Source organism: Sceloporus undulatus, chromosome 1 (genome assembly GCF_019175285.1).
Source record: "Sceloporus undulatus isolate JIND9_A2432 ecotype Alabama chromosome 1, SceUnd_v1.1, whole genome shotgun sequence".
In the NCBI taxonomy this organism is placed as follows: domain Eukaryota; kingdom Metazoa; phylum Chordata; class Lepidosauria; order Squamata; family Phrynosomatidae; genus Sceloporus; species Sceloporus undulatus.
Window position 1 is genome coordinate 359888146 of NC_056522.1, and position 25514 is coordinate 359913659.

General features: G+C 39.0%; 1 protein-coding gene and 1 non-coding gene across 6 annotated transcripts in view; both read left to right on the top strand.

Annotated features, from left to right (window-relative positions):
* The window catches only part of EVL (Enah/Vasp-like), a 183783-nt gene that overhangs the window by 125439 nt on the left and 32830 nt on the right, over window positions 1–25514 (top strand). For all 5 annotated transcript variants that reach the window (XM_042449583.1, XM_042449608.1, XM_042449615.1 and 2 more), the window contains 2 exons: window positions 18549–18612; window positions 22638–22708. In XM_042449583.1, the coding sequence (XP_042305517.1) occupies window positions 18549–18612; window positions 22638–22708 (135 nt within the window). The remainder of the gene's footprint in view (window positions 1–18548; window positions 18613–22637; window positions 22709–25514) is intronic.
* Window positions 12813–12919, top strand: LOC121920109. The gene has a single exon (XR_006101650.1). It is a non-coding gene; the product is annotated as a U6 spliceosomal RNA (small nuclear RNA).

Sequence of the window (25514 nt, forward strand, 5' to 3'; positions counted from 1 at the left end):
ATGTTGGAGGAAATGAAATGTACAGCATCAATTTTCTCAAGGGATTATAGATTTTTAGATTGTAAGCCCGAGGGCAGGGAACCGTCTAATTAAAAAGATTGTATGTACAGTGCTGTGTAAATTTACAGTGCTTCATAAATAAAGGTTAATAATAATAATAATAATAATAATAATAATAATAATAACAACAACTAGTAGTCTCAGTTTCATCTTTAATAGAAAAAAGAGCTTTGCCAAGGCCAGCTAAGCATTAGCCAAGTGCTTTCTTCCAGTGCCCAGGGCTGCAAAGCAGCAGAAAAGGAGGCTTTATGAATGTCCTCTGACCTTTTTGCAAACACTAAATATGCAAGACGGTTGACCCTTTGCAAGTGCTCAGTTAAACAGTATGTTTTATATACTGCAAAGAATCAGTTGAAGCTAATTCATGTCTATACGCACCTGGCCTCTAACTATCAATCACGACCTACTCAAGATTGAAACCTGGGGCAGATTCATCATCTAAACTGATACATACGTAATATAATCATTTTCAAATTCAGAAGGGAAGGATGGAATTGCTGGACAATGTTAATTTTTATTGGAAACAACTAAGACTGGCAGAGACAAAGTACAGTGGGCCTTTGGAATCTGCTGGGGTTTGGTTCAGAACCACCCATGTATGCCAAAATCCATGGGTGCTTAAGTCCCATTAAATATAGTGGCGTAATGAAATGGTGTCCCTTATATAAAATGGCAAAAATCAAGGTTTGCTTTTGGAATTTATATACTTTTTTAAATAGTTCCAAGCCATAGATGGTTGACTCCGTGGATAAGGAATCTGTGGATACAGAGGGCCAACTGTAATGTACTTCTGCAGTGGAGCACACCACTGTCATCCAAAAGGTCCCAGGACTAGTCCTTAGCATGTCCATGCAGAACTAGGAATAAGCCCTCTTCCAAGAGCTGCTTCCAGTCAGTGGCTTTAATTCAACATCCCCTCAGCATAGCGTAAAGTTCTGCACGAGGACCTTACTCTATGTTGAACTATACACCATATCTCAAAATATGGTAAAACCCCTGAAGACACCTCACACAGGCATCCCATGCTTCAACGTGACCAGGCAGGATTGGAGTAAGTCTGACTATACCCGCACATTAGCCAGATGAATAACAATGTCATCAGTGCTGAGATCCATGAAGGTCCTCTGGATAGCTTAGGGCTTCTTTAAAATCATTGTGTATCCACTTTCCAGGGGGCTTTACAGTACGCTAGAAGGGGGCTTTGGGTGCTGCACAAAGAGGATGGGAATACCAACTCCTACAATGTCCCAGAAATCCTCACATGCATAAAGGACACATATGTATGTAGATGTCTCCACCTCAATTCTGGCTTGTACAAGCAACACTGAAAAAGATTAGTGACCTATAAGGCATATCTATTTTTAGATGTGCGGCTCACCTTTAAACATGATTTACAGAAGGAGACCTATGCATGGTGTTCTTATTAAAATGTGGATGTGTCCTCCTGCCCTCCCCCCGGTTGTCTACACAGCTTATGTTGGAATTTATTGGTTTTAAAGATACCATAATTCTCCTTTTGCTTTTTATAATAGAGTATTCTGCCTAGAGAATACTGGGAATTTGTAGTGCTGTGGTGATGTGATATCTTCAACCAAATTCTAAGTAAAAGTTCCAACTATATTTTGATGGAAGTCAAGGTAATTAGACTGGTATAAAACCAGCAGGAATTTGTATTGTATATGTTACAGTGTTTGTACTAATCCTCCCATTGTGTCTTTCACAACACTCTGACCCCCATAAGAAGGTATCAGGTGAAACCATCCCCAACTTGGAATCTGAATGATTTCTGGGGGATAGGTGTGTTAGTCTTCTTCTTTTTTAATAGAAAAAAACAACAATAAAGTATTGTGTTAGGGTAGTTAGTGCTTCCTGGCTGGTGGTTCCATCAGGGGCCAGCCGGAAGAAAGAGGCTCCTCCCTCCCCAACTGTCATCGTTCGGCCTCTGAGGGAGAGAGAAGGCTGGCCCAGTACCATCAGGGCCAGCCTGAAGACAGAGCTCCTCCCTCCCTAACTGTCATCGTTCGGCCTCTGAGGGAGAGAAGGCTGGCCCAGTACACATAGGGGCCACTGAAGACAAGGCTCCTCCCTCCCTAACGGTCATCGTCGGCCTCTGAGGGAGAGAGAAGGCTGGCCCAGTACCATCAGGGGCCAGCCTGAAGACAGAGGCTCCTCCCTCCTAACTTGTCATCGTTCGGCCTCTGAGGGAGAGAGAAGGCTGGCCCAGTACCACAGGGGCCAGCCTGAAGAAAGAGCTCCTCCCCCCTAACTGTCATCGTTCGGCCTCTGAGGGAGAGAGAAGGCTGCCCAGTACCATCAGGGGCTAGCCTGAAGAAGGAGGCTCCTCCCTCCCAACTGTCATCGTTCGGCCTCTGAGGGAGAGAGAAGGCTGGCCAGTACCATCAGGGGCTAGCCTGAAGAAGAAGAGCCGTCCCCTCCGGTCCATCTGCCTTGGTCCAGGCCTCAGAGGGAGAGAAGAATACTGGACCTGATTCCCCTCCCCCCTCACCATTCCCTTCTCCTTTGTGTCGTGTCTTTTAGATTGTAAGCCTGTGGGCAGGGAACTGTCTGTATCCCCTCTATTGTAAACCGCTCGGATTCCAGTGATTGGGCGGTATATAAATAAAACCTATTATTATTATTATTATTATTATTATTATTATTATTATTTTCTACTATCTTGCATCCAGAAACATTCATAGATTTTTAAAGGGTGTGAGAAAAGGACAGCCACTAGTTTTACCTCTGGGAGTGTGTTGTATGCTTCCCTCGGTGCCATTGTGATCACGTTTCTCCTTGCTGGCTACACAACCTGTTATATTAAGGAAATTAGCCATAAAAAAATCCCTCCTGGTAGGCTAGGAAAGGCAGCCTCTGGTTAAATTATTAAAGGGAGAGGCCCTCTCTGCTCTTGTTGGAAGGGTATTGATTACACCTCATGTAACGTAGCCCATTGTGGGAAGCTAGGTATGTGCTTGGCCATGACAGAGTTGCATTGAAGTTTATCCGAACAGAAGTACTACCATACTATGGTTAACAGGGAATGGATTTGCCACTGTTTCTGCCTCTGTCAGTGTGACTGCATCCTTCTTTGCAGAATGTCTTGTAGGTGATGGAAATTTTCTCTTCTTCTTTCTTGATGCTCTTTCAGGCTCAGCTCACAGCTACAAAGGGAAGAGATGGGAACATTGTTGTTTTTCTGCTCCTGTCCTCTTTATTAGTATAATGGCAGGGTTTTGAAGTGGGGAAAAAAATGGGAAACATTGTGGGACCTATTTGTATTTTCTTGTGGCTGATGACTGAACTGCAGGGATCTTTAGATGAAACAATATCAAGTGCTGGGAGAGAAAAGGACTGAATAAGCATAGGGAATCCTAACTTTATTACAAGTTGCTCTGTAAAGACATCACATTAATGCCTGTTAAATTCTATAACTATTAATGTCATCTTATATTTGCTCTATGTCTGCTGTTGTTACCAATTAGTTGTTATTGATTTGTTTGTTGTACTTGAGAATTTAGGCTGCATTTGCACTGCAGAAATAATGCTGTTTGGCATCACTTTAGATGCTATGCTATGGAATTCTGGGATTTGTAGTTTGTTGTGGCACCAGAGCACTCTGACAGAGAAGGCAAAATATCTCATAACTGTATAGCATTGAGCTATGGCAATTAAAGCAGTGTCAAACTGCATTATTTCTGCAATGCAGGTGCAGTCTTAGGTGTATTTTTAAACATGTATCTTAAGATACATTTTCATACATGTATGATTTTAAAGTATAGGTGTGGAGACATTGTGAGTGGCCAGTGTCCCATATTTTCCATATTTTAATTCAAACATTTAAAGGAGTTGTTCAGTGTATCCAAGCTTATATTAGGGTACCTTGGATAGCTCTAGTTCAGAATAAAAGCTGAAACATATTCATTGCCCCACTGACAATGAAGGCATCAGCTGCTCCCTTGTTTTATAATTAAAATATGCAAGTAAAGTGAGGTTTTATATCCAAATACGTATTTATAAACCACAACAATATATTGGGTTTTTTAATCATAAAAAGCATTCTTGGAAGGTTGCAGTTCTGAGTGCAGGGGACAATGTCATGTTTGTGCTTGAACTGTTCCAAGATGAGCAGTGGTTTTGGTTGTCACTCATTTGAAATCTCTCCTCCACGTTTCCTTCCCTCCCACAACAGGGTTCTGGATTTTTTATTTTGAGAATATGAAAGCCCAAGTAGGGAAGAGCTGATGGGTGTGGGGCATTTGAGTATTTGAAAGACAGAAGAGGACATGTGATTTTGAGGAGAAAATGCCAACTAGGATAAGGGTTAAATTACATTATTTCATTTAAACCAAGGTTGGCTTTTTAAAATGACTTTAAAAAAAAATAGCATCCTTGTTTTTCAGAATTGATTAGTCGTATCTTTTTTAAAATATATTACTGTATTACTATTTTCCAACTCTCTTACTGAAACAACAATGATCATTTGAATTCAAACATTTCAACTTCAACAGTTTATTGGCAGTTGTTCTTTGTTAGACCAATATCCTTCTTTTTAATTGGTTTGTTTTATAGTGCAAGAAATGATTCAGAAACAAATCCTTCAATTAGCATAAATTCAACCAAAACAATTTGCTCTACAAGATCACTTTAATAGAACAATTATTATTTAAGAAAGTGGCCATAATATCTGAACTTCATTTTGCTACTTAATTTTCCAGTTTGGTCCTATATTAGTGTAGTCCTAAACTCCTATATATAGGCAACCAACTTGTCAGTATAATTCCAAGTGTTTATTGAAAGATGTAAATCATATCAAAGCCTAATAATTTTCATTTGTTAATTATAGAAAGTATTAAAACATGGTTGAACAGGCTTTCTGATACATAAAATAATGTTTCACATTATTAATATAATAAACAAGATTCACATTTTCATTAAAACATTAATGCAAACATTTTGAACAAAAAACAATTTTAATTTTAATAATATACACAATAACTACTGGAATAGTGATTATTACAGTGAGGGTGGAAAGTTTCTTTTGCATTTTCAGAGTATGAGGAGGCAGATGAACAGTTGTCTTCAGTTTTTAATGATCAGTGGGGACATCAGTTGTAGCAGATGGAATCTATCAGCTTAGAATACAAACAGAAGTTTGGGACTTTGGCACCAAGAGCTGGTGGTTTCCATGTCAGGTCGGGATTGAATCAACTCCCATTTTTTGGACTTTATCACACCAGGTTCTTCTTCTAAAATAGGGTTGTTTTCAAAAATCTTATACAATCAAGATTCCTCTCCGCCCATCATACCTTTGGAATCTTTCTGACATTGCAAACTTCATTTGTTCTGACAGCTTATCACACACAGTGCTTGGGACTGCTCAACCACTACCTCTTCCAAGACGTTATTCCTACCTTTTCCTAATTTGGTGCAGGTGCGCACGTGCGCACGTGCACACACACACACACACACAAATGCCCACCAGATAAATGAAATGAAAACAGTCTTACATTTTAAAAGCCCTTCCCCCCCCTTTGGGGGACGCTTTACACCTATCCAGGTGCTAACTGTCCATGGGCCACCTTAAGCACCCTTCTGGTTCTTTGTCTTCTAACCAAATTTGGAATGGCAGTCTTTCAGATCAGAGACATTCCTCTATAAAGTAGCATGTATGGGCACCCTGTTGGGGATGAGTCTATATTATATAGGTTGTTCTTAAATGATAATCTACAAGCCATGATGGAGATAATAAAAGGATACTGCTGACTGGTTGGAAATTTCATCATGAGCTTGAAGTATCAGCTCACGTTTTCAATATAATTTTGAAAAAATAAATAAATGACAGTAACAAGGCACTGAAAAGCAATACTGTGTAATGGTTTGAACATTGGCCTAGGATTGTGGAGACCAGGCGTCAGATCCCCACTCAGCCATGAAAATCCACTGGGTGACCTTAGGCAAGTCTCTCTCTTTCAGCTTCAAAGGAAAGCAAAAAAAAAATTTCTGAAGAAAACCTATCCAACCCCTCCCATCAAAACAACTCATGATAGGTTTGCCTTAGGGTCAGCATAATTCATAAATGACTTGAAGGCACACAGCAGCAGCAACAACAATCAGGCACTAGAAGGATGGGCAGGAGAAGATGGTATGAAATTTAAAGTCTTAGGTTCAGTCCTTCCCTGTTCATAGGATTATAGGCAAAAAAGACAAAAATTTCCCCACAAAAAGTCATTAGAATAGCTTCTCAAACTGTGGCTGTTCAGAAAGGAAAATGCCAGTCCATAAAGGGCCACATGCTGAGAGCCAGCGTGGCATAGTGGTTTGAGCGTTGGGCTACGACTTTTGTTCAGGGTTCCCCATTTCCGTATTTGAGCATAAAATCTCACTGGGTGACCTTGGCCAACCCACATTCCATCAGCCTCAGAAGATGGCAATGGCAACCTCTGGAGAAATTTACCAAGAAAACCCACCTTAGGGTCACCATAAGTCAAATATGACTTGAAAGCACATAACAGCAACAAAGAGCCACAAGGTGTTTTTCCCCCTTGCTTTTGCGGCAATAGACTCTACCCCCTGGAGAGCATCTTCAGATTTCCTTCTTCAGATTTTCCTGTTCTAACAGCCCCTGTGTGATGTGACACTTAAAGGCCTTATGAATTAAAAAGCAACACAGATGATGTGCTGCTTTGGGCAGCATAAACTGTTGTCCTCAGAAGAAGAACATTTTCAAATTTGTTTGTATTGATGCACTATCATTATCCTTATTTAAAGTGTTAGCCATCATTTGTGATTAAAAAAATATTGTCCGATATTGTAGAAACTAAAAAGTCTTTTGTTATTAGTGCTGTTATTGGCATTGGTACAAGTTGAGTCAAAATGCTTTGGACCAGAAGTGTTTGGGATTTTGGAGTTTTTCAGATTTTGAAACATTTGCATATACAGGTGTCTTAGAGAGATGGGACCCAAGTCTAAATATGAAATTCAGTTATGTTTCATGTATACCTTGTACACTTAGCTTGAAGGTAATTTTATTCACAATATTTTAAATAATTTTGTGCATGGACAATTTGTGTACATTGAACCATCAGAATGCAAAGGTGTCACTATCTCTGTCACCCATGTGGACAATTTTAGATTTTGGAATATTTTGGATAAGAGAAACTTAAGCAGTATTCATATTAATATATGAATACTGGATATTTATCCAAGCAGTGTTTCAACAGGAAACAAAAGAATAGTAAATTATACAATAAAACCATTAAAGATAATAAATGGCATGATTAACAGGAGGCCCAAGTAAAATACAGTAGTCATTAACACACAAAGTAAATTCATAATATCTTTCCACTGGTATTGTTATGTCTTACTTTCAGTTGGTGAGTAAAACAATGAATTCCATTCTGGTTGGAGAGAGTTTGCAATAGAGCAGAGTCAGATTGGGTGACAGTGCTATGACACTGTTAAATGCTGTATGGTTAGCAATGCAGATTGCAGTGATGTGGGGGGGAGGGAAGCGGGTTGTTTGATAGGTATTCCTGAGAGGCAGGTGCAAGTCTCACAGGATAGGATTACACTTTTCTACACTCTGGAAAGGGTCCCTTGGTAATGTGATATTTTCTTTGGTTTTGTTCTTTTCGAGTACAGAGCTCCCCTGGTAAATGACAAAAAGTTGTCCGGCACTTTATAGCAAATGTAGCATACATCTGGCTTTCCAGCTTTCAGTTCCCGGTAGCCCAAATCAGACCAACCAGTGGTAAAGAATTATGGGAATTGCAATCCAAGCCATCAGGAAGGTCTAGGTTCCCCACACCTGTTGTATAGGTTTTAAGTTTAACCCTTGGGGTTTAAGGGTTTATATAATATTTTTATAGCATGATCATTTAAGCCCCAAGGGTCACATTTGGTGTCAGCTGTCAGGTCAAGGGCTACATAGGGACAGAGAAAGAGAGAGAAAGTGACTTGCACTACAGAATGCAAAGATGCAGAGGTTTAAATCCCCTCACCCTGCTTGCTGGGATCTTCTGATTGCTTATATGTGTCTAGAAAGAGAGGTCTGAGAATCTCTCCCTTTATCCAGGTATCTCAATTGAGATTGTGGTTTATTTACTGGAAGAAAGCCATTTTGGAAACCTCAGAACAACGTTTTCCTCTTTATAGGGAAAAGATGGGTATGGTGTCTCCGGCTTTGAAGGCCACACAAGGAACTGCTGCAAATTTATCCCTGGGGTTTATATTTTGGGTGGAAGAAGAGGTTCTCTTTCTTTTCTCCCCTTTTGTGGGTATTTTGACAATTTCTTTGAGAACAGCATAGATTTATCTTGAGGCAAGAAAGATGCACAATTTCAAAAGAGTAGATGCACAGCTAGAAAGCTGTGCTGAATGAAAGACAACATAAGCTGTTTCTATTTTCTGCCCAAGTTGCGCCAAAGTCAAAGAAAGCACAGTGGGCCTGGGTGGATGATAGACATGGAACATATAGTAGCAGAAACTGAAAAGCTTGAACATCTGCTATTTTCCAATGCTACATCTTCCCACATCCCATGTACTTTACAAAAACGACAGTATTCCTGTCCCCAAGTAGGAGAACTTATATTAGAGGGTGAAAATGTTCTTACAGTTTGAAATTCTGCAAGGTTGCAGGTCACTGCTAATCACACTTACCGGTAGTGGCCTGTGAAGTTTTAGGGCTTTATCACATGATGCCCATTCTTGCCACAATTTCATTAATGAAAGGAAGTGCATACATACCAGTTTGGGAGCACCCCCTTATAAACATCCATTTAATAGTGCAACTGGGCTGTTTCTAGTGTCATGTGCTCTCTTCCGCCCTCATCCTTAACCCTACTTCCCTGCCCTGTGCCCTACCCAGCATACTTTTTGTTTGTGTGTGTGTGGTTTGTTTTTTAACACAATTCTAGAGTTTGGCAACAACAACAGCAACAACAAAGAAATTTAAAACGTGTTTAAAAACACCATAACAGGTTGTTCTGGAACATTGAAGGGAAGGGAGATGGAGGAGAAGAGGAGACACTGACACCACACGACTTTCCAATCCTGGAACTACCGTAGGAATAAATTACTGCACCTGAGGATTAGTGCTATATCAGTGCAATTGGGAGCTTATTGATGGGTTTTCCCTGTCAGTGTCAAAGTACAGACTAACGATGCCTGTAGCACAAGGCATCGACGAGAGTGAAACATTGCTGTGTGATAGTTATTGCAAAAGGCATTTTTATCCAACTTTTATGGCAGTTTAAAAGCTGCTTATGACAAAGTCCTTAGAATCCATTTGGTGCAGGAAGCCTGGGACCAGGTTCTTTTTTAAGAGGACTGCTAAAACGCTTCTGTGAGTTCTGTTTTTTGTAACTTTAACGTCTCTGCTTATTATACTTTTATAAATTATATCTGTGTTGTTGTTGTTTTGTATTGTTTTGCTCAATTTTAGATGTACTAAACTTTGAAAATCCACTTCATTGACAAACAAGTTAAACATTATATAAATAAAGAACATGATCTTTGGGAGGACTGTGAGCCTATGCAGCATGTGAGACCATCCAGCTCATTTTTAGGGACCGACCTCAGATTAAACTCATCTATATATGTAAAAAAAAAATCTAAGTGCTGATTTTTGTTTTTATTTTCAAAAACCAGTTCTGGAGAAAGGATTTAGGGCAAAGAAGCAGTTTCCTTCTTGTTCTCTCAGTGTTGTACATCCCCCTCCTCCTCGTGATAAAAATATTTAAATGAAAGAAGGAAGGGAAGGAAGAATAGATAGATATTTTTCATGTAGAAGTTTTTTTCCAAAGTAAACCAAACATAAATACATAAACAAAGTAAGCTGAACGTAAATTTTTGAACCATGCACTTGAAAAGATTCAGAAGAAGAAGATTTGGAGAGAAATTGCAATTGCGAAAATGGCTGAGAATGTCTCAAGTGTGTATTTGTTATGTTTTTATTATATTTAAATATATAAGTACTGTACACAAAAGGGAGGAATATCCATATGTGCAATTAGTCTCTTATTTGTCAGATGTAAGCATTGTGGGTTTTTTTTAATTCAGTGAAATGTTTATTCTGATGAAGCTATACTCTTGCATATATTGTTTCAAGCCATAGTACCATACAAACATTCTGTGTCACTGAGTTTAAAAAGGATGTATGCCTAAGCAGCTTTCATTTGGTTCTACCATATTCCTCATATAAAGGTTTTGGCTGTTCTTCTTGTTCCCAATACCATCAGTAACCTTGTAGATTCAAAATATTTTGATGGATGTAATAAAGTTTGGGTAGCCCTTAACAGTGAAGAACAGGGTTGCTGAACATCACAATGCTTTTTGGCAGTGGTCCAGCAACAGGTGGCAGACTTATTAGCCTGTATATCGCTACCAGCATAATTGATCAGCTGCTAAATTACTTATGTCTGGCTCAGGGCTAGGGATGGGCGAGAATTTATTGAAGTTTGTTTCTTTGATTAAAAAAGTGCCAAATCATAGCGAGCAATTTGTCACAAGTAGTATCAAAACAATGATTTTGACATGTTAGGAAGGTCTAGACCAGGGAGGGCAAGCTGTTCGGTCTGGAGACCAGTTTCCCCTCTCCAAGCGTTTTTAAACATTGAGAAAATTGAATTGGAAGTTTTTGCAAGTCCCCATACAGTTTTCTACAAGACAAAACAATTTGAAAGATTGCAGGGAATTTGCACCTTGTTTATAAGGATAATTTTAAATAAATAAAATCCTAAAATTGTCATTGCTGCTGCTGGGTGTGTATGAGATGTATTACTGCAATGCACTCTAAGTGAGGCTGCCTTTAGAAATTGTTCAGAAATGTCACTGGGTTCAAAATGCTGCCACCAGGCTACTCACTGTTGGTGGTTACCAGGATCATATAACTCCCCTGTTGCAACAGCTCCACTGGTTACCAGCCCATTGCAGAGTTCAAAGTGCTCGCGATGACCTTTAGAGCCATACACACCTTGGGTCCAGACTATCTGAAAGATCATCTCTCCTGATACGAGCTGGCTTGACCGTTAAGATATTCAGGGGAGGGCTTTATTTCAGTCCCACACCCACTATCATCACAGGCTAGCCTGAGGAGGACACAGAAGAGAGCCTTCCCATGGCTCCTCCCAGGCTGTGAAACTCGCTTCCTTGGGAGATCTGGCAAGTTCCCTCCTTGTTGTCTTTCTGCTGTCATGCTAAGACCTTTCTATTTAGGCAGGCCTTTGTCTTTTAGGGGCTGTATAGACTGGACATCAAGGCCAGCATCGGGGCGGAGTGGAAGCGTGGCATCCTCATGCCATACGCCCGGACTCCGCCTCATGCCATCATGATACCGTGCACCGCACCACATGGCAGGTAGCGTCACAGCACTCCTGATGTTGCATCCAGATGATGTAGCACCAAGGAGCCCAGAAAAGCTGCAGCACCTGCAGCAATGGCATCCTTTCTGCAGTGCAGAAAGGAGGCATTATTTGTGGTTCCTTTTTCTGCTGACGAAAGGCCAGATCGGGGCCACAGCATGTGGTTGCCACAGCCCCAATCTGGCACTAAAAGGGGCAGTCTGTTGAGCCCCTTAATCATAGTAGGAGATTTGAAAGTGGTATGCTGTGTTTTTCTCTTGTATCAATTCAGTTACTATCTGATTTGTACTGATTTGCAATCTAAATCTACAATTTAAATCTATTTTAAAATATTTTAACCACGTGCCTTTTTATAATGGAGTTGTAGTTTACTTTTTTTAACTTTTGTGAAATGTTTTTATTTTTGTTTTATTATTTTTTATTATTTTTGTTGAAACGTGATTATTAAAAACCAAAAATAGATACACACTAGCACAGAAAAGAGAAAAAGGAAAAAACAGACATCCAATTATTATCTATACTTATAAACATTGATAAACACATACTAACATACATACAGAAAACATGCAGTGGTAGCTGTGATGGCTGTTTAACAAATCCAAAGAAAAATCCATCAGTGATAGCTTTATTGGCCAACTGAAGTGCACAATATACTTGTTGCAAGCTTTCAAAGCTCCATGGGCTCCTTCATCAGGATAATTAATATGTTTTTCCTCTATATGCCAGAATCCTCTTGGTAACTTTTCCTTACAGTTCTCATGCAGTAAACCTGTTTTACTAAAAGCCATTGTAGGATCTGTAAGACAGAACAAATGTCTTCCAGAACCCTGGGGAAAAAAATAAAGATGTTTTTGATAAATAGTCCTGTCTAATTAGAAAAACAAAATTAATCTTCCAACAGAACAGCTGAGGTCAAGTATTGAGAGTGTATCAGCATCAGAGAGCTTGGTTTACAAGTGACCTTGGGAGCTGCTAAGAGTCTCACATCCAACTATGCTGCTGTTGGTTTGTCTTTAGCCAGCTGCAAGTGGCATAGCTAACAGAAAATGTATTAGCATCTTCCAGAATCAGTGGAGGAGAGGCAGCAGCATGAAAACAACCCCGGGACAGAGGAAATTCAAGCTAATTATCTTGAGCTGAGAGAAGAGTCAAAACTGAATTTCGTACATTTCCGGTATGGGTGCTCCCAAAAATACACTGTAGTCTGATTCACAGGGTGCTTGTGAAAAATCCAAAGGTTTTTATTACAAAGCAATGCATGAAGGGAATCTTCACACATTAGCAATGTAATTCCTGAATGAATTGCATTGCTGGAAAGGTCAAGCTACAAAAAGGGCACCATTATAGAAATGTCCACCCACCTAACCAATGGTTAAAATAAAACAACACAATGTGCTCACTTTAGCAGCGCATATACCAAAATTGGAACGATACAGAGAAGATTAGCATGGCTCCTGTGCAAGGATGACATGCAAATTCGTGAAGCGTTCCAATAAATAAATAGATAAAACAACACAATAACCCAGTTCATCTGAGCCAGTTCCCAAAACCTGTTACATTACACAGGTGACGGTGCAGTTCAAGAAGGGATTTTCAGAGAAGACTATAATTACAAATAGAATTGCTTGCTCATACTTTTTAACGTACATGAAATGGTGCTGAGATTAAAGCTAGACCTGCTTTAATGAAGAAAAAAAAGTACTTCCAGATGTGGTATAGAGTAGCTGTATTTCATTTATTCATTTTTTACAGGGCATTCCTGTGTCACTGTTGATATACCGTCTTTATTTTGAAAAAGTTTCCCCAGCTGGGAGGAGGGGGAGAGAGGCAGTATTGACTGGTGGTCTCCATGCGAGGGGGGCAATAAATCTGTCCTGGATTTTACAGTGAGCCTCCACATTCACTGGGGTTAGGAGTAGAGGAATCTTGTGAATGTGTGGAAAAGTGCAAATAAAAAAACCACTTTGTTTAACCTAAGAGAACATCTCTCTAGAAATCTGTAGGTGCTCCAGTGCAACACCAGGGCCAACATCCAGCGGAAGCTGACCATAGTATTGCACCGAAGGACCGACAAATGCTTAGAAAAGTGTTTTCACTAGTGGTTTCTAGGTCTTCCAGTGTGACTCTGTGGTTAACTTCTGGTAAAATCATGCAGGTGGACATAGAGATTCATAGAGAAAACATATTAATTAAATCTGCAAAAGTTAAAGCTGAAAGTGTGGAGAGTCAGCTGTTGTTAAAACTCTTGGACTCTCCAAAGTGCTGAACCCTGTCCCCCAGATCTGTTAAGCACCTTAGTTCATTTCACATTCAGATTAAAACAGATTAGGAGCAAGTTCACCATTTTACAAATGCAGAAGCTACTGGCTGTCAATGTGGTGGTGAGGGAACAAGAATAAACTGTGTTTCCCCCCAAAAAGTACAACACAACAGTATAGTCTCTGATATGAATGATCTCCCTGTAATTCTTTTGTTTCTTTAAGAGTTATAAATGGGAGTGAGCACAGCTCTTTTACCACATCTAAGATCTTTTTTGTTTTCTTTCTGTGTAGTGCTATTATAAGAAAGTTGGGTTTATTGATGGCAGTGAGGGTTTAATTTTTAAAACTCTTAAACAAAATGCTCTGTGCTTCCTCCTTCCCTCTTTTTGATTTTTAAAAAATATTACTATAGTACTCAAACAATATTTAAACCTTGCATCTGTGTATAATGGAAATCTTTATTGGTTTTGAGAGGACTATTTCTTTTCCCTCATAAAGTCAGACTGTCAAATTTTTATTGTACTTAGCATACAGCTATTATATATTACAAATAGCACCTTTGGTCTTTGCACATAAGCATAAGGCCAAAGCCAAGAATGGTTCTAAAAGTTTCATGTTTATTACAATAGAAAGCACATCTTTTATCAAAATAAATCAGAATAATATCACAGCTAATTTCAGAATAATCGTTTCACTGTAAAACAAAATGAGCAATAGCCTACATAATTAAAGAGTTACAAAAGCAGACTCTAGTTTCCTTAGGAGTGTTCTGGATGTACTCTGTCAAATCTGTTAGGGTAAGGACATTTAGCCTTGCCAATCTCATTTTAGTGGTGGGTGGATCAATCAGATATTTTGGAAGATTAAACGCACATATAATTTGTTCTGTAAGCAGCTTGCTATATCAGACATTCAGGGCTGGAATTCAGTATCTTTTAAGGCATTGTAGCAAGGTTATATTTGTCATGTCATAGTCCAAAGCCAATAAGGAAGGGAATGAAACCCCCTGTTTGCAAATGACAGAAAGGATCTTTTGTTTCCAGGAGGCAGGTCCCATTTCTTGCACCACATACAGTATAATTTCTGGTGTTTATTTAAATATCACTTTTAGCCAATAGAACATAGCAAGCTTTAAGAACTTTACCAATAGTTGTCCTGGTTCAGCACAAATCATTGACATTTTAGTGACAAATGGGACAGATTTTTTTTTAAGTTAGGCTCTTATGAATGGATCTAATTTGACCATAGCCCATCGTGTGTGCATGTGAGTGGGTTGCCTTCAAGTCACCTGTGATCCCATAAATTTGAGAGACTTTTCTTAGGCAAGAAATAATCAGAAATTGTTTTGCTAGTTCCTTCCTTTGAAGTATAGGCAATCTTACCTAGTATTCCTTAGCAGTCTCTCAGTTAAGTACTAACCAGGGCCAACATTGCTTAACTTCCAAGATCAGACAGGGTCTTGTGCCTTAAAGGTATTTAGGCCCTGTCACAGCCTGTCATCATATTAAAGGAGGCAAGCTTGTGCAATCAGTTTTAGAATTACACCGCATTAGGATGCTGCCACAATTGTTATATGGGACGCTATCACAGCCCATAACATGGGCCCATATAGGAATTGTGGCAGCCTCCTAACATGAAATAATTCTAAAGCTGATTGCACAAGCTTGCCTTTTTTAATATAATGAATACACAGTAAACTACTGAGAATCTTATCCATGTTACTTCAAGAAAGTTGGATTTATTGATGGTGGTTGCTGCTCAAAAAGAACTTTAAAGAAGGATCCATCCTGTCCTGCTATTTGCAGTGAGGACAGGTAGCCAAGCAGACAAATTTCTCAAAGGAGAATAGCAAATCTGGTGTTACTTGGTGATCTTCTTAGTTGTGCTCAAAATGGAGGACATTTTGGAATTTTTCCAGGATAGAAAGTTGACATGTCCTAGAAAAGAGGGGTGTCTAGTCCAAGCATTCCCAGACTGACCTCCTGGAGAAGGAGAGCCCCATCTATTTTTAATGGCCCACTCCATCTAATTATTGTCGAGCCGTCTTTTGATGTGTTTATTTTAACTGTTGATTTTTCTATTAATTTTATTGGGAGGAGGGTTCGGGGTTTAATGTATTTTTATTGTATTTTGTAATTTTATCTATGTTGTAACCCCACCCAATCTGCAGGGATATGTGGGAAATATAAATAAACCATATTATTATTATTATTATTAGTAGTAGTAGTAATAGTAGTAGTAGTCACTCTGGTTGAGGGCTATCAGAAAAGCCTTGAGGGACCATATGCAGCCCTGGTGCCATATGTTTCCCACGCCTGCTGCAGAGATTATTTCAAACAACTGGAAAAAATAGTTTTGGACAGAGGAATATGGGAATTACAGTGACCCCTTGTAATCCTCTGGGGTTTGGTTCCAGGATCTGGATGTTCAGGTTCCATTAAATACAATGGATAGTAAAATGGTGTCCCTTATTTAAAATGGCAAAATCATGGTTTGTTTTTCAGGATTTAATTCCCCCCCCCCCCAAATATTTTCAAGCCGGGGATGCTTGAATCCATATGGAGGGCTGACTTTAGTTGAGGAAGACAATTTGGAGCATTAAAACTAGGGGTGTGAAAGGTTAAGTTTTCTTCCTTCCTCCACTGCTTCTCTGCTCTCAGTTGTTGCTTTCCACAGTTTCTTTTCATTCTTTAAATAATCTGACTCCAGAGCTCAGTTTCACATATTTATGTTTATTGTACAATCAGCCCCTGAAGCAAGTGACTGTGGTCAGCTTCAGACAGGTCAAGTGTATGTGAAATCTGGCTGCCTGCTGCTAAAAATAATTCTGTGTATTGGATATATGCATGAAGTTTGGCAGAACATAAATGCAAAACTGAACTTCACGTACCCAGAGTGGAGCAGGGCAGCACCCTGTAACACTGGCTCTAGGGTCGTGAGAACATTTAATTCAACAGTGGTTAGTCTTCAGATAGTTTCTAGGATTATGGTTATGTCTGACGTGACATTATGCAGATTATCCACAACTTGAAAAAGTTGCATTTTGGAGGGGATTAACAGTGTCCATGGTGAATGTACTGCAAAAGAGACTGTTTCCAAACAAGAAACTGCGAAGGTTTTACCCTCATCTGTGACACAATATCTGTCTGCCTCAAGGGAGGCTTTTTAGCACAATTTGTATAGCTAATCTACAATAGCTGCTGCCATTTTGCATGGACTTTAAAAAATGAGAAACATTGGAAATGTTCTTTGTATCTTTTTCATCTATTGGTCCAATCATCCTGTGCTTGTTGTCTGTGTACATTTTCAAATGGAGACACAACACAACTTGCAGAAACCTTCACAGGGGAAAAATCCACTTGTTTTGACACTGGAGGAAAGAAATCTTGTGGGGATTAGCATACCCTTGACATTCTGCTCAATGTGTTGAGACAACTAGAATTATTGAGAACAAATAATTCAGTGAAATTTATTCAAAACTCTGTTCCAAACTCTGTGTCTGCATTGTATACCTTTCATTTTAATTCTGACGTGTCACTATGAGACCTTGCTCTCTGTTCTGGGCTCTTTGAAAATAATGTGATATCTTGCCCTGGAATTTTGGAAATCTTTGCTAGAAACAAAATGTGAATCCATTGTGTGGATTCTCATGATCTTATTAATCAGTTTGATGATCTGAAAAGTAGCAAAACGCTATATGTGGAACATATTTATCAAGGACAATCCTACATACTGTCCCAATAGAAGGTAATTTTGAAATACTGTATATACTTGCATTCTGCACACCCGGGGACATATCTCTCTCTCTCTCTCTCTCTCTCTCTCTCTCTCTCTGTGTGTGTGTGTGTGTGTGTGTGTAAGTACCTTCAAGTTGCCCATTGACTTATGGCAACCATAGGAATTTCATAGGGTTTTCTTAGGCAAGAAATACTCAGAGGTGGTTCTGCCAGTTCCATCCTCTGAAATACAGCCTCTAGCACCTGGTATTCATTAGCAGTCTCCCATCCAAGTACTAACCAGGCCTGGCACTGCTTAGCTTCCATGATCAGATGGGATCTGGTGCCTCTGCCTTCTTACTCGTGCTAAATTAGGGACAACCCAGATTGATTAACCATAACTTGCCATTACTGTACAACCAAACTGGGGCACTGAATTAGAAGCAACTTAGTTTATGATAGGTTTTTGTTAATCTGAACAAAATATGAATGTTAAATTTATTTGCTTGTAACATTCACAGTTCTAAATTATTGAAATGCATTTTACAACATACATTATCTTAAGGTACACTTTTTATTAATATTTTGGTATACATTTTGATCCAAGGACAGAATTGCAAAACTCAAAGAAGTGCAAAATCCAGAGGATAACTGTGTTCCATTTGGTACATTGCTCCAGAAGCAGGTCATTGTACTTCAAAGTGCAGACTGAACAAATCCATTGAGCATCCTTAGCTGTGAGGGAAAACAGTTAAACTAGTTTGGGATATATAACCTTACCCACCAAGTTTTCCACAATCCTCATTTGCCTTTCCTTGAAAACATGAGATTGGGAATTCTGGGCTTTTTTATCCTAAACTCATGGTTTCACCCTATGTGATGTTTCCTTTAGTACAAGCATCTTAGTCCATAATGCTCATCCTGTGGCATCTGTTAATGGTTGTGGAATACACTATATCTTTCTTGGCTTTTAAGTCATCAACAGCAAGCAGCTGCAGAAACAATATCCATTTATATGACATTGTGTTCTGGCTGCCTACTGGATAATACTCCATTTTAATTAGTCCTTGAATAAATACTTCTTCTTTGGTCTCATAAAGATATTCTTATCACCTTGGCACTGATTACTGTATTTTTCAAATATGTTCTAGGTCCAACGACTCAACGCCAGGTTCAAAATGGACCTTCTCCAGATGAAATGGAAATTCAGAGAAGGTAAGAAGGAGCAAAATTCTGTTATAACTTTGCAAATTCAAATTTTACTTTTAAAAAAATTAAAATATACAATTTTGATCATTACTTGCCATAACGTTTCCATCAAATAATCAGAGATTTCATTCAGAAGGTGTGTAGCTGTGCAGATTCATTACAGTTTAACAATTTGAAGACCTTATCAGACTTTGCACAGTTGATAGAATGTTTATCCTATCGAATTTGATAGTTAATTTTAGTTACTTTCAACGTTTACAGTCCTCATCCATTAAATCCAGAGTTTTGGCAGACTATGCTCGTGTGTTGATCAAAACATTTACCAGTTGTGATTGTAGCAGTGTGAACTCTTTCAATTCCATTCTGTAGTATGAGACTCAGCAGGAAAGATTCCTCAACATCAAGGTCATTTTATATCAGCATTGGATGTTTACATGTTGTTGCTATTCCTGACCAAGATATGAGTTAGACAAGCCTGCAAGCACAGTAGTGTTTTTGGTTTTCTAACAAGCCTCCTTCTCTTCCTATTTCTCCTCCATTCATTGAGGTGCTGCTATAATTGTGGAGCCAGAGTCTATGTATCATACACAATTTACAGTGCAGCCTTTTGAATAGCTTTACCATTTTGAGTAGCTTTACTACTGCTCCTCTTCTTACTTGTGTTACCATTGTTATTGCAGCAGCTGCTGTTGTCCTTAACCTTTTCTTGGAGTAGCATTGGTAGTAAAATCAAATGGTTTGAATGACCAAGATCAGTTGTTCTTTATATTAGATAAAGACATGGTAGGGCACAGCAGTGAATCTAATGTGAGGTCAAAAACTATCTTCATAATGTGTTCCTGGGTTTATTTCTTACCTTCATAAGAAAGCTTAACATATTGGACATATTGTGAGATGAAGTGGTAGATTGATTGTAGGTTGTATGAGGTATGATGTGTGATGTATGAAGATGTTGTTTTTGATATGAATGGAATATTGTATTTTAAATTGTTCAATAAACTTTAATTAAAAAAAGAAAGAACGAAAGCTTAACATATTGGACAATAGAAGCAATAGTAGCAATAGAAGATCATGTTCTGTGGAGCACATTCTGGCAGCTTTATCTACCATAGTAAGTACGGCTTGCATGTAATTTTGATTGCTGACTTCAGTTTCTGGAGGGGTTGAAATGGCTTGTCAGTGCCCCAAAAAGCACATGAAGGTGCAGTGGGGGTCATTTTCAGAACATCTGGATGGATATGATTTAGTTTAGGAATGGCTTTTTTCAAAAGGGCCACACTTGTTTTTGAAACACCCCACTTAAAACAAGTGCAGCCAACCCCGTGGAATTTATTTGCTTTTCCAGAACCTTCTGGGGGCATGCTTGGACATTATGTTTGGGGTGGACATGTTTTTAGTATGGGGTCTATCAAATGTCTGCACTACATTTGACATCAGGGCAGTAGGATTGTGTGCCCAAAAATGGTGGGTGCAAACCTCTGAGATTCTAAGAGGGTAAGTAAAAGGTATATGATTCACTCTGGCACCCACATTTCAGTGGTCCAGATAAAATGTGCTTTTTTAAAAGTATGTAATGTGTATTTTTATTGTTTTTTGTGGGTTTTTCAGGCTATGTGGCCATGTTCTAGAAGAGTTTGTTCTTGACATTTTGCCAGCATCTGTAGCTAGCATCTTCAGATATTTTTATTGTATTTTTATTGTTGTAATTATTTTAATTTTTAATGTTTTAAGAATAATGTTTTAAATGAATTTATCTTTCATATTTCGGCCATATAATGAGAAGACACGACTCATTAGAAAAGACAGTGAAGCTAGGGAAGATGGAGGGAAGTAGAAAGAGAGGAAAACCACATGCCAGATGGATAGACTCCATCCATGAGCCTGAGTCTGCAGGACCTGAGCAGGAAGATAGAGGATAGGGAGGCTTGGAGACATCTCATTCACAGGGTCACCATGAGTCAAGATGGACTCCACAGCAGCTAACAACAATAACAACAACAACAACAATCTTTCAATGTTTCTGTACTTTCTAAAAAAACCTTTGTACTTCATATACTTTTAGATGTTTTAACCTATATTATAAGGACTTTGAGTTCTCTTTGGGAGAAAAGCAGGATATAAATCAGTCAGTCAATCAGTCAGTCAGTCAAACAAGCAAACAAATAAATAAGGCACTTTATTAAACAGAATTCAGTCATGATATTTAAAGGTCCAGATATTATTTCCATTTCCATGCTACATATTACAGTTCAGCTTTATCTCAATTTGAAGTATTTGTGTGATGCTTCTATAAGCTGTGTTAGCCATATTTTGAGTGAAGTTAGGCATAAGCAACATAATATATGGACCAGCACTTGCATATCAAGGTAGTGGTGTCATTAAAAAAAAGAGTCCACACCTTTGGACTTTGGACTCTTACGTAAATGTTTAAAAATGTTTAAAAATGATGAGAGTTTAGGAGAAAGTCATTGAAAACCACAGTTTTCAACTCATTCATAATTCTGGATTTATTCGATGCAAAATCATGTGTGGTTGTTTTGCACATAAAACAGGATTTTTCTGTTCATAAAGCAAAATTTTCAGTGCTGAAAATGCTGTTTCTTGTATTTAAAAAATGCTCTTTTCTGAGCAGAAAATGCTGTTTTCTGCAAAACAACCGCATATATCCAATCAATATTTGATCAACGAGAATTCTTTGACTGTTTCAATTTTCTTGCCGTGTAGAATGAATTTTTGTATATCTTCTATGGCCATTTTTTGTTTGTTTGTTTGTTTTCTTGATGTTCAGCATTAAGCCTACCTTGATATTTTCCTCCTTGGCCTTCTTCAGTAATTGCTCCAGGTTTTTGTTGTTTTCCGCTAGTAGTAGACTCAATAAAATCAAATAAATCAAAATAATATAAACATGTTTTACAATTCCAGCCAGATATTTCACTGAAGTATCTCTGGAATTCAAAACCAGTAGCCATTCTAATACTTCAGGAGTGGGCAGTTTCCTGGGACTCAGGGTTGCATTATACTCCACTGAACCAACTAGGCTCGTCACTGCTAAGGTTCCTGACACTATTGCCATCACTGCTGAAATTTGACAGCAACTGTGATGATTCTCTGTGATGCAGAAGAGTGTTCAAGTGTGCTGTCACCCCATATTTCCCTGCCAGCCTTCAGGGCAAATAATTTTCTTCCCTTCAAGAAGGGAAGACTACAGAAAAATATCTGGATTCTTCTCTTGTGATTTGTTTGTACCAGGGCTGGCTTTTGGAAACAGGGTTCTCTCAACTGATGAATCAGTACCATGCTGCATCTACACTGCAGAATTAATGCAGTTTGACACTGCTTTAACTGTCATGGCTCAATGCTGTGGAATCCTGGGACTTGTAGTTTGTTGTGTCACCTGAGCTGTCTGACAAAGAAGGCTAAATATTTCTCTAAAGTACAAATCCCAGATTTCCATAGCATTGAGCCATGGCAGTTAGAGTGATGTAAAACTGCATTATTTCTGCAGTGTAGATTCATTCTTGTACTATGCAGTTTCAGTAGTGGCATATTGGAACATTGGGAGATAAAAAAAATCACTTTGAGGGCTGCAGGCTACCAATCACATGTAGTCAACCATTGCAATCCATCCTTGTACAAAGCAATTTCAATACTGCTAAATGCAGACTTCTTGTGTTTGAAAAGAAAGAAGCTTTGAGTTGCTTTAGATAACAATGACTAAAGGCACCAGCCCTTTATTATCAGCTAAAAGCAGATTGTCTCCTACGGAATTGAGATTTTCATGTACCGACCTTATTGCTGGACTAAGACTGCATGTACCACAACTCACAGTGAGTGAAATTAGATAAGGTTACTGTCTTGGTCAACAACAACCAGTTAAATATGAAAAAGTTATCATTTTAGCAGTTTGGATTAGTAGCCCGAATTCTAAATAAAGTTTCAATTTCTAAATTAGGCCTATCTCATTCTAGAGAGCATTTGCTAACAAGCAATTGTAGGAATGGAACTGAACTCTTTTAAATCTTTTCTTGTAGGCAAGCAATGGAGCAACAGCAGCAGCAGCAGCAGCGCCAAGAGTCTCTGGAAAGAAGAACCTCTACCACAGGCATGTATCTTGGTTTCATAAGCAATGCAAACCCAGAGTTTCCCCTGCTTGTCTCCTCTAACTCTTGGCTGCTAATTGTGCTTTTATGGAAACCATTTGGCCTGTGATGCTTTGCTGTAATTATTTTGTGGTTTGAAAATACTTCAGTCAAACAGCAACGGTGGTGCATAATGGTATATAGAGGGATACTCTTGCATAGATATTGTTGACGCTCAAAAACCCAGCTCAATATGCAATGCACTTTCAGATGGTTCTCATTTTCTTTAGGATTTACACCCAAGGAATTAAACTGACTCTGGTTTAAATCACTACGGGTGTGAATGGAAAGCTGACATTGGTTACGTTGCATTTGTCTTTCTCAATCTGCCTTAGCTTGTTGACATGGCACAAATAATGTGGGAAGGGCTCATTTTAGCTTCACGTCTGAAAGCACTATAATGTCATAAATGCTGTTATACAAATGGTTGCGTTTTCTTGGGGTTGCGCAAGGTGGGAATCTACTCGGGATCCATGAGTCCAGTTAAACCATTGTAAACTGTTGTGCTGTTTAGGAGATTCTGTAAGTATGTCCTTGAGCCATGGGTGGGATATTGGATCAGTTGTTGAACAGCAGGAAACTACACAGCCATACTACTGTTGCATGATCAACAGTTAGTTCAACATTTGAGTTCAACAGTAGTTTCAGTATTGATACACAGGGATAATTTTTCACCACACAACTGATGAACAAAATCCTGGCTTTAGTCTTGTTATCACACACCTGCATTTCTGTAAAGAAACAGAAAAGATGCTTTAAATAGCTCTAGATCAAAGGGCATTTAAAATTTTACTTGACCAGTCTGATCGCTCTTTCTTTCCGGTGTCCACATGGGGGAGGAGTATGACATTGTGAGGTTGTGATTCTCCGCATAAGTCCCTCTGAAGCATGGATAGAGATGTAGCTCAAATTTCCAGAAATCGGGAGGAAGGAGGTCAGCTTATTTTCTTAGAGGGGAAAGCAGGCATTTTCAGAAAAATAGGGAGGAAATAGATATTAGCATAGTTTTTTGGTGGGTTTTTCAGGCTATGTGGCCATGTTCTAGAAGAGTTTATTCCTGACGTCTGCTAGAACATGGCCACATAGCCCGAAAAACCCACAAAAAAACTGGATGCAGGCCATGAAAGCCTTTGACTTCACAGATATTAGCATCTTTCACAAAGTAAAAATCACTTTGTTACTTTAGGAATATATAATGTATTATAGTCATATTATGATATATTTATACACATATTTGGCATAAAATTATTGGTTGGCATCCTATTCAGCAATTAATGAGATTGTAAGCCAGGCTTAGGATCTTGTAACTTGTAGTGTCATTAACAAACAAATGTCATTAACAGTCATTAGGGACGTTAATAACCAAACACTATCTTTTCTGCCAGCCCACACTCCAGCTGAAGTGAACAGGTTCTAAGGCACCACAGATTGATACCCTGGAAATGGATGTCTGCAGTGCTCTCCTAACCATGGGGTGCATTGAGAGAGGCAGTTGTGGGAGCTGCATCCCACAACCAAGAAAGCACTATAGACATCATTTTCTAATGCCACAATCTGCAGCACCTCAGAAAACCTTTGGTTGGGTGCTGGCAGACTGAAAAGGTAGATTTGGAGGGTAGCATTATCAGACAGAGCTACGATGACAGAACTCTAGAATCATAATTACCTCTGATGATCTGGATCTCATCCATCACATTTGATGTATTAAAAGTACAGATCAACCAGGCAATAGGTACAAAGTGAATAGTCACAAATGGAGCTGAAGCTCCTGACCTGTAAGGAACCTCTTTGATTTTTCCACTTTAATATATTAAGAGGTAGCATAAATAAATAAATAAAAATGAGATAATCCATCAGCCTTGGTAAAACAGAGAAAATTATTTTGTCTTCTCTAATCATTCATAGTGTCAAGCACACAGAAATCATTGGTTCATTTCCATAAAATGAAGTGAAAAAAGCACACCAAGGCGCAGGACAGATGGGCACGATAGGGCGCCCTTGTCATGTGCAAGGGGCGACACCCCTTGCATGTGACGAGGGCGTCAAAATGGTGGTGCCCTGTACAGATGGACGCCACCATTTTGATGGACAGACGCTTAGCATCTGCACGTCATGGCACCATAATGGCATCGTGAGCACGCCACTGGCGCACTGTGGCGTCATTATGGCGCTGCAAAAAGAACCTGCTTTTTGCGAGTTCTTTTTGCTGTGTGAGGAAGCCGCACAGTTTGTCCGCTGCAGCTTCCTTACGCCACAAAACAAGGCATGGGCAGACTGCCCTTTTTGGGTGGTCTTTACCAGGCCCATGGCAATTGAAATGATCGGATATATTGTCTTACATAAAAGTATTCCTGTTATATAGTTTTTAGAAATAATTTTGGGAGCAGCAAATATGTAAACACCTAGTCTTAAAACATTTTACTGTTCATTCTAAAAGTAAATATTCCAAAATCCATTTTTCTATTGTTTTCCATTTTCAAACCCCCCCCCCCCCCCCTTTTTTTTTTTTTTTTTTTTAGGCCTTTACATCTCTAAGCCTGGCTCTTCTGGCATGGAGATGAACTATATTATATTTTTTCCTTTGCTGTCTCCTTATTATTGGCAGCCATATCCAGTATTGGAAGGGAGTGAGAAGCAACCATACAGAAGTGGCAACCATACCACCAAACTAACACAAGGACTAATTTTGCTCATAGTGAACCGTTGCTTGCATAGAGATGTTTCTCTACATTGCATGGCGGTAACCCAGTCTGGTGATCTGTTTATCAG